This window comes from Equus quagga, chromosome 13 (genome assembly GCF_021613505.1).
Source record: "Equus quagga isolate Etosha38 chromosome 13, UCLA_HA_Equagga_1.0, whole genome shotgun sequence".
NCBI lineage: Eukaryota > Metazoa > Chordata > Mammalia > Perissodactyla > Equidae > Equus > Equus quagga.
In genome coordinates, this window is record NC_060279.1 from 41,978,125 (window position 1) to 41,988,335 (window position 10,211).

At 49.3% G+C, this 10,211-nt stretch overlaps 1 protein-coding gene across 1 annotated transcript; it reads right to left on the minus strand.

Annotated features, from left to right (window-relative positions):
- Positions 1-8,258: 8,258 nt before the first annotated feature.
- C13H1orf56 (chromosome 13 C1orf56 homolog) lies at positions 8,259-9,550 on the minus strand. The gene has a single exon (XM_046682826.1). It carries the CDS (start codon positions 9,435-9,437, stop codon positions 8,433-8,435), a length of 1,005 nt encoding a protein of 334 aa, XP_046538782.1. The 5' UTR covers positions 9,438-9,550; the 3' UTR covers positions 8,259-8,432.
- Between the last annotated feature and the right edge of the window lie 661 nt (positions 9,551-10,211).

Sequence of the window (10,211 nt, forward strand, 5' to 3'; positions counted from 1 at the left end):
GCAAATGCCTTTCACTTGACTGAAAAGTGGGGTCCACCTCAACTTCTCTAGGGCCCCTCAGCAGCCCTCTGTGTCCGGAGGTCTCCACAGGGGACGAGCTGCAGCCCTGGGCTGATAGCCAAATTGCCCACTCCTTTCTTTCAGTCCTCTTTCTCTTTCTCTCCAGCTGCTTCTTGTGAAGGCTTGTCAGGCAGCGGGTTGGAGGCCTTGGGGCTGGAGGCAGTGGGACCGGGAAAACCGGTTTGGGGCTAGAACAGGACCAGGGAAATACCTCTGTACATCTTCCTCCCTGGAACCTTTCTCCCATCCCTTCTCCTGCTCACTCCCCAACAGTTCTGAAGCTCTTAAGCCCCTGTATGACCTTGGTGTCTTTCCCAGCTCCCCATATTTCACTCTTCCTATTTGGGACTCATGCCCAGTTCTCAGCACTACTTGGCTGTCAGGTTATGGCCTTATGCGATCTAATCCTGATCCCTCCTGCTGTTTTCCCAGCCCCTTCCCTTTCACAGTGGGGTTACAATAGTGGGCAGTGGATTCGCGTGCCTCGTCCTCCTGGGCTTACCAGTTCACGTCTCATTTTTCCTCAACCCACTCTCCTCTAGATATTTTAAAGAAGGAGAATGGCAGCCAATGGCTCTTACTTCCTTTTCTGGCCTTGTTCCCTCCCCCCCCCACCCCCACATTCACCCTGCCTAGTCTTCTCCACACTTTGACCCCACCCCCAAGTTTTGGAGACCCTTCTGTCCTATGTCCTAGGGAATGGAATTTCCCGGTCACTTCTCATCATCATTGGTCATTTCGTGCCAAGTCCCACACACAATTTCCCTCCGCCCAGCTCTGGCCAGGTCCCTAGAAAAGGAACAGAAACGTCCTTGTTCCCTCCACTGCCCCTTTCTCTCTCTCTCCTCCTCCCCCTCTTCTCTCCTATCCCTTCCTACCATCCTCTTCTGTCCACTCAGCTTTGAGCAGGGGGGGTGCTGGGGGAGACTGCAGTCTCAGTGCAGCCTGTCTGGTAGTGTTGGGGGTTTCCTCTGATTCTTCATTGTTTTCTTCATTCCCCCACCTCCAACCCTTACCACGCGCCACCACCACCATCACGACAAACCCTGTGACTGACTGATTTCCCCACTGACCACAGCTCTCGCTCTCTGGACAGCTGCGTTCTGACTTCCGCCTTGTCTCTTTACTCCTCCCCTCCACTGGTGAGAAGGGAAGTAAGAGAAAGCTCAGACTCCTGGGTCCTTCCCTCCCCTAGAAGCTGTATCTCAGTGTTTGTGTGATCTCATCTCAAGGCTGTTAAAAAAAACCCTCTCAGTTCTTAGATCAGTCTAGTGTGCCGGAGTATTAGAGTTCCAGGTCTGGAGGGAAGGGAGATTCCTGTTCATGCCACAGTGCCATATTCATGAAACTGCCCTGTTTGGAATCTTTGAGGTTGCCTATACTATAGGACTGGGGAAATGCAGTGAGAACAGAGGAAACCCAGAGGTGCCCTATCCTGGTGGGCAATAAACAAAAGGGGAGAAAATTCTTCCTGGGACACTAATGCTGTTGGAAGGTTTCTTGTGTCTGGTTGGCTGATGCATCTTGGGGGTGGAAGTGGTAAGGAGGGAGGAGAGAACAGGTCAAAGCATGAGGGGAGGAGGGAGGGAAAGAGGGAGGGAGGCCCAGGCCCTATGGGCTGTGAGGCAGAGCAGAGCGGCATGATAGGACATGTGAAGAGGGTGGGGAGGCTGGAAAAAGATTCCTCATGGGACACAACATACCTGGCACATGTGCCCACAACCTGTGCACAAATCTATACAAGACATACATGGAGGTGTGGCCATGCCACATATGTGCAAACAAATGTGCGCACACTGGAGTGCAGTGATACTGGACACAGATAAACAGAATGTATACAGCCTTCAGGAAGGATCTCAAGGTCAAATAATAAAGGAACTGTTAAATGGCTTCTAGGAGGGGTTGAGTCTCAGTTGAGGGAAATGAGGAAGAATAAGGGCAGGGAATAAAGAGGGAAGAAATTCCTCACTGTAGAAAGTCTTTCTTGAAGTCCAACCTGCTACAGTTAGTCACCTAGGACCTAGGTAGTCAAGGCCTCTCTTGGTCTTACAGAAAGTCTGGCTGTTCAAGGTAAGGTAAGGAAAAAGGGAGGGACAGGGGCGAGGCCTTGTTTGTGAGAACAAAAAACCACCATTTCCTCTTCAAACTCACTTAAATGCCCCTCCCCTTCTGCCCCAAACCCAGGGAGGAGGGAGGTGGAGCTTGTAGCACCCCCAGACTTTGCTAATTTCTGCCACTATCCTTTGGTCCCCACCCATCCTCTCACCCTAAATGCTTCTAGCCCCTTTCCTCTCCCTTGGTTCCAACACCTACTGCTACTTAACCCCTTAGTGTCCTTCTGGTTCTTTTCCTTTCTCTGAGACTCACACTGTGAGGTTCTTATGTTTGGAGAAGGTTGGTGTTGGGTACAGAACTAGGGTCTTTAGGAGAGAATGAGAAGATATGGGCTCATCAGGAGGCTTCTTAAGGAGGGGTGGGTGTTTCTCATTAATCTTTCTTCTCTCTTAACTTTCTGCTTGTCCAGGGTTCCAAGTCTGAGGAAGACATAACGTTGTGCCTGCCCGCTAGTCTCTCAGGTCAGATACGCTGACCTTCATTGCTCAGCTAAGGGCTCCGAGGACTCTAGACACATCCAGCTGAGTGAATCTAGAGTGTTGTTACACCTGAGGGGATTGAGGAGTGGACGGTCAAGGCACAGAGCAAGAGCCCTCTGGGGCCTCAGGCAGAGGAGTGAAACTGGAACCATCAGGGAACATGAGTGAATTTTGGCACAAACTGGGCTGCTGCGTGGTAGAGAAACCCCAGCCGGTGAGTCTCCCCACCCCCACCCCAACACACACAGAAATCAGTTACCGTATACTGTGAAGTAGACATACCATCTAGGAGCTGCCGTCTCAAAAGCGCACTTCCTGCCTCCCTTCTGTCAGGATAGTTTTCTATGGCCAAGCAGGGGTGTACGTGGAATAAAGGGGACTGGGCGATGGAAGAAGTGAATAGTCCTACCTGTCACTTCCTGTTCCTGTCCCTTCTGAGGTGTGTAGGGGGTGTAGGCGGAGCATAATACCTGTCAGTTTTCCCCATTGTTTCCTCATCAGCCAGAGGTGACATTGACATGTCCTTTCTTTGTCCACTATTCACTCTGCAGGCCACTGCCCTCACCACCCTGCCTGTGTCCTCCCTGTTTGTGTTGTTCCAGCCTTGCCTTTCATACCCTAGTGATTTCCCTGTTATAATGCCACATCCCCTTTCCCATCAGACCCTTAGCTTTTCCCTTAGTGGTTTGCAAGCCTTTTCCCTTCCTCCACTGTGACTGGAGGAGGGGGCTTGAGACATAACTCCCCTGTTTTCTCCAAGCAGAAGAAGAAGAGGAGGCGAATTGACCGGACCATGATTGGGGAACCAATGAATTTTGTCCACCTGACTCATATTGGCTCTGGGGAGATGGGGGCTGGAGATGGACTTGCCATGGTAACAAGGGAAGGGGGAGAGGTCGATATGGGGTTGTGGCGTAGAACTATTCCCCTTTTTGAAAGTTCAAGCAGGGGACATAATAAAAAGTCAAGGTAGAAGCGAGAAGCTAGGATTCTAGTCCTGGTCATTAGCTGCATAAGCCTGAGACCTGGCATTTCAGATCTCTGGCCTAGGCTCCCTCATCTTTACAATTAGCAGATTGTTCTTCATTGGGGTGGGGAATATATATGTCTTAGGAGTTACTTGGAGGGCTTTTTCCAAAAACCATAACTGTTCCTTCTATTAATTAAAAACTGCTGTCTCAGTGCCATAGTAAGTCATATTGTGATTGGGAGTGTTGGGGCAGGAAAAAAGCTGAGCATTTCTGTCCTAAATACTGTCTCATATGCCTTTCTGCTCTCAAAATAAGGGAAATGGGCCTAAAGATAGTGAAGGAGTCTTTTCACCCTGTGAAACTCAGATAAATATGAGAGTCCTTTGTGAGAGGATCTATTAGTAAAAGACCCATTTTATCTCATCTTCGTGAAGGTCAGTGTGAAGGGAGGCACTGAGACTTCCCATGGGGGAATGGCGGTTAGTTTTAACCTTTTCAGATTGATTTTATTGTCAAGGAGATGGGATCAACCTCTTCTGTGGAGGGCACAAGGGAGATCTCTTAACTGTGCCATATGAAGACTTGGGAGGGGGTCTCACATGTGCTGTTTCACAGACAGGTGCAGTTCAGGAGCAGATGAGATCCAAGGGAAACCGAGACAGGCCATGGAGCAATTCTAGGGGCTTGTAGCTCCAACAGGACTGGTGAGTGACTAGAGAAACCCATCCAACACCTCCAGCCCCCTGCCCACACATCTTGATGCCCTGCCTCAGAACCCTGGTCCTCTGCAAGAATGGGAAGTGAAGAGGGGAGGAGGGAGAAAGAAGTAGAATGGAAGAGTCAAGAATGTAGGATCCAGAAGGACGGAGAGAAAGGGATGTGCAGACAGACAGAAATAGAGAAAAGAGCACACTGTGGAAATAGTTCAGAGTCTGTACTAGGTGGCGCCTTCTCCCCAGTGCCTCAGATTTTCTTTGCGGCTGATCGTCCTTCTTTTTTTTTTAAATTAGGTTCTGCTGTCTGTAACCCCTACTCTGTCCAGCCCAGAAGAGATGCTGCCCCCACCAGATGCTTCCTACAACCAGTGTCCCCAGGGCCTCTCTTTCCCCTATTCACCTAATAGTGCCTCAAAAGGCTTGGGGGCTGGACTCCCCCTACTCCCTCTGGCTAGAGCCCCTCCTGGAGATGGGGTCAAGGCAGCAGGACTGACCAATGACTACTGGTTGGCCAGAGGAGCTCAGCTGAAGCCCTGGACACTCTCAGATCTGAGATAGGAGTTTTCTGGGAACCTGGAATGAGTTCCCCTCTCCTGAATGATGGTCTAGGTGCCATTTGTTCTTAAAGTCTTCACCTGGAACTCCTTAAATGGGGCAGGTGGGCGAGATTACCAAAGCTGAAGCCAGCTTTGCTGAGAAGCTCCCTACCTCCCTGCCCTTCTCCTCCTTCCTCTTGGAATGAACTGAAGCAGATGTCAAGCAGGGGCTGGGAGGGTGACCACTGCCTAGTCTACTCTGTAGATCTCAGACCTTAAGCTCACAGTCCCTCAATATTTCTCTGCCAGTTCCAGGGTCTTTCTCTAGTTAGGCCTCTAACTCCGTGTTTCTGTAGCATTGATAGCTTCCCAACATCTTTCCTTTTTTTTTTTAAATTAATTAAAAATTTTATTTAAGATGAGTTCTGTTAATTACCCCCATCCTGCTACTACCTCTACCCTTAACCCTATCCCTTTTAGGAACCTTATTGTTTCCCACTGAATAAGAGTTAAAATAAGAGGTGGATCTTAACCTAATGACATTCCATTTAAGTCTTGGGGACCTGGCCTGCCCTCTGCCAACCTCCCTGCTGGCCCAGGTGAGAGAAGGAAGAGGGATCTAGAGAGAAACTCAGAATGCAGCAAAACTAGGAGTTATGTCTCAGGGTGGACTTCCTGACCATTGAGGATGGCAGAGGTAGTGAGATAAATAGATTGAAAACAATCATCTGTGAGTTTAGGGATCTGAAGATCCTCACAGCATGGGAGCAGGGCAAACTGTAGAGCAAGGCTTCTCAACTTAGGCACTTTGGACATTTTGGGCTGGATAATTGTGGAGTGGGGGACTGTCCTGTGCATTGTACAGTTTTTAGCAGCATCCCTGGCCCACCCTAGTTATAACAACCAAAAATGTCTCCAGACATTGCCAAATGTCTCCTAAGAGGCAAGATCACCCCCAGTTGAGAGCCATTGCTCTAGAGTCAAGATATTTTTCTCTTAAGTGATTTCCACCTCCTCCCCACCCTCATCCTGTTATTCATCATAAGTCTGAGCCATGGATGAACTAGGCCCCCTCATAAAGTAGGCTCAATAGGGCTGCACATAATCTCCAAACAGTTCTTTATTCAGTGTGTTGCTCGTGCTTGGATGGGTTCATGTCTCTGTGTTGGATGTGCACTGTGCTTCTCCATTCTTGTTCTCTGGAGGAGGGGTTCCTATAGTGTGGAGGCATGAACAGGGTATGGTGGGATCAGGGAAGGGAGGAACAGAAAAGCAGTAGAGCCGCAGACACGCCAGCTTATCCTTCCCAAATTTTAAGCTCTATTTCTGTGCGCTAGTCCTAGAACCAGACACAAAAAAGACTCAGGGAGTTTTGTCTGAAGACCAGGTTGCATTCCCCGCCCGTCTGAAGAGTCTGCTTTAGGTGGGAAAGTAATGCAGGAGCAGGGTCTTTAGGCACTTTCAGTTTTCTCAGGTGTTTTTGTTCTAGCCCCTTCCTTGCAGGGTGATTAGGAAGGGAGAACAGGACAGATGAGCTCCTTCCTGCTCTGAGATGAACAGGCGGGGTCTCATTAGCTTGGTAACAGGAAGCAAGCATCCTGTTTGATGACAGTGGGGGTCAGGAATTTGGGAACTAGGATCTACTCTGCTAATTCCACCATCCAGTTTGCCCCCACCTCCAGTGACTGAAGTTCTAATTTTTTCAAATTTCAGTGTTTTTCCTGCGGTTTTCAAGGTCTAAGATTGGTCATGCAAAGCCATTCCCAATCTACTCTCAGTTCCAGTCCAGCTAGTTGCTCTGAAAGTAGTGCATCTTTTTGCCCTAAAGTAGTTCAATAGCTTGAGGGTTATGCTAGATCTGATCTGAAGGGTTAACAGGATAGGGGGGAAAGATGGGGGGGACTCCTGGAATCTCTGGTCACCTTGATCTTCAGCCTTATTCTAATGCCTATTCTTTGGACACAATCTTCTTTTCTTTGGTGCTCTCTTGCCTTTAGCTACTTTCTCTAATGTGTATGCTACCATCACTTTTACAATATTTAGAGTGGTGGGAATGGGTTTGAGAGTCATAATTTATATTAAAAATTTGTTGGACTTTTAAATACATTTTTCAAATAAAAAAGTTTAAGCAAAATAGTCACAGAGTAATCACTTATAGGTATGTGTTGGGCTAAAGGATAGAGATATGGTTGATGAAGGTACTCCTAGAAAGTGGCTGACGTGGAATTGTGTACCAACATTGCCCTTTCCAAGGAGAGAAGGCTAACTGTCGTGAAGGCAAGGAGAAGACCACCATCATCTTCCAAGGGCTCAACTCCTTGTTCTTTCCGTTCCCTTTTCGTGGCAGTCATCTGAGATTTTTCAAGTCTTTAAAGAAGGACTCGTTTAAAAACAGCTTTGGAAATGAGGAAGATGAGCAACATCAACATTTTATCCTGGGGGACAAGGGAAGGGACTAAGCCAGATGCTATTCGCCTACACAGTTCAGTTTTAAGGTTCAAGAGATTGATGGTTTATCCTTCATCACATACCTCTGTAAAAAGACACAAGACCAAACAACTGTTTTTTCTAGGTTTCTTTTTCTGTACTAAAAATATCCAGTGGGTGCTGGGATTGAAATGGGAAAAGAGGTTGAGACGCCGACACCTCCTCTTGCAGATGAAGTGGCCATTACCTCTGGTTTCTCTCTATCTGGGTAAGGAAACAAAATAGAGAAGAGGGGAAATATTATAACCACATCTATATTCTTCCCCCTTCCTTGCTTCATCTTCCTCTCCCCACAAACTCTCATTCCCTCAATACCCCTGCCCCTATTTATGCTTTTTTTGTATTGAATTATGGTATTGGACACACAAGGGGAAAGACAAAAACAGAAATCGGCAAAATGACCAAGCATACATTTTATTGTCCTCCTCTCTCCCCAAAGGTCCTGTCATCCTATCAGTTGAGAATATTTTGTCAGATCAATCAGAACCTTTGGTAGCTCTTTCAGTAAAGCAGAGGACTGTCCTTCCTTGAGAATTCTTAGGTTGCTGGTAATAATCCCAGAAGGACAGTTCTTTGGGATAGTGGTGGTTAAGAGCATCGGCACTAGCATCAAACTTGGTTTAAATCTTGCTGTGACTCTGCCACTGACTAGCTTTGTAAACACCGGTTTCTTCATAGGGTTGTTGTGAGAATTCATTCATGTAAAGTGCGCATAATAAGGTCTCAAATATTGGCTGTTAGTGTTAAGCTGCATTAATAATCTGAAAACTATTAATTGATATGTTCTATATCCACTAATTATCTATGCATCCAGAATTCTTTATATATCTACAATCTTAACAATTTGGTCAATAATCGTCTAATGACCAATCATACATGTTGCCTAATAACCAACCAGCAGTTGCTCAAGAAATAATAGGTGAAATCAATGGCTAAGAATAACGTGAATAACCAATACATATCAATAACCAAACAGGTAAGTAACAGTTCATGCAAGCACACTGGCTGGTTTAGCAACAGGGTTTTGGACATCAGGACTTCAGATCTATCAACAAAGATCGGGGCTCATCACCAAACACTTACTGGTTGCATCTCTGTGAACACTGAAGAGAGGCTGTTCCAAATATCCTCCAGCCCCATCCTGACCCGTTTCCAAAAATCAAGGGCTGGACTGGGGCTGGACATGGGGAATGGAGTGGGTCTGAGTCTGGCGCTGAGGGGGGGCATGGAGGCAGTGGTGGTGGTGGTGGTCTGAGTGGTGCAGCTGGTGTCAGGACAGAGACCCGAGTCAAGGGGGCACTCCTCACGATGCCGGTTGCAGGGACATTGCTGGTAGGTACAAGGCCGGTGCTCGGTGCGGAGTTGGCTCAGCGCCCCAACTCGAAGGCGTCCTGAAAGGCCATGCAGCTTCCCGGCCCGGGTCCGGCTCATGGTGCCTGACTTGCAGTGGCAGTGCCACGGGCCCCAAGGCATCAGCACCACCCGCAGATCCTCAGGAGGTGGCATGGCTGTGGCCGAGGGTGGTGGCCACGCGTTCGGCGTGGCCCCTGCTGTTGACCACTGGTTCAGGGTACTCCCGGAGGGTGGTAGGTCCACACTAGATCTCCAGGTGGAGGGCGGCGGACTTGAAGTCAGCCTGATTTCCGGCTCCTGGCTATTTGCTGTAAACCTTGAGCTGGACCCCCTTGTAGTGGAATCCATACTGGGAATCCCCGACCTGGTGTTACTCTTTCCAGCGTCAATCACAACGCCCTCTTCCAAAGATCCATCCTCTTCCTGCGACAAACGCGACTGGCTGATGCCTGTGTACACCGTGGAGGCCAAGAGCTCGGCAGCGGCCGGGCCTGCCAGGTGGTCCGCCTCAGCCACGAGGTCATCCTCATCCTCTACTGTTACCCTCATCTTCCGGGGAGCACCAGTCCGGGCGGTGGTCCGGTAGCTGCGGGTCATAGGGCCCCCGAAGCGGAAACTGACCCGCTGCATCCCGGTCGAAGTCAGGCCTTGGGCCCCCGCCGCCTGGAGCCCCAGACTCAGCAGCAAGGCCCAGAGCAGCGCGCCGGCGGCGGGGACCATGGGGCTAGGCGGCGTGGGGTTGGGAGGGAGGCCAGTGAGGGAGGCCGGAGCTCCTGCCTTCTCTCCCTCCCTTCCGCTCTCGACCCACCAGGTCGTTTGAACCGAAGCCCGCTGGGGGCTCGGACGCGCGCGCCGCGCCCCTCCCCCAGGCCCTCGTCTTGCGGGAGCTCCCGCCGCCCAGGGGCTGAGCTGAAACCCTAGGGAGCCTCTGCACAGGAATCCGTGCCGAACCCACAGACGGATCGTGATGCAAAGGGTCGGGGAAGAGCAGTTCACTTTCTCTGAGCCAGAGCTTAAATCTCTCATTGGTTTATTAACCGCTACAAATCTAAATTTATTAACAGGACAAAACTACAGGTTTTGAAAGCACTCCTTCCCAGGCTCACAGGCAGCAGAAACAGAAAAAAAGGGGCATATAGTGGTTCTTCAAGATTTAGGAGCTGACTCCTGGCTTCCAGCAGGCAGGGTGGCTGTGGTCAGTTAAGCCCTGCCTTCCTGCGCACCCTTTGCCCTCAAAGACTGCTGTTAATACCCAGGTGGAAAGGATCTCAGCACCTTCATTTACAGAAGAGGACAGGCAGACTCAAAGAGATGCCGAGGTTCTACAGCTAAAGCGGACTAAAACCCACAGTTTTGCACTTTCCCATACATAATGCCACTACATGTACCCTACAGCTGAAATGAAAGTCACCCAGCAAATCAGACTCAGGACCTCAAAGCCCTGCTTTGAAGGCAGGGTGGTGGAAGGAATGACACTCCATTGAGATGTGAAAA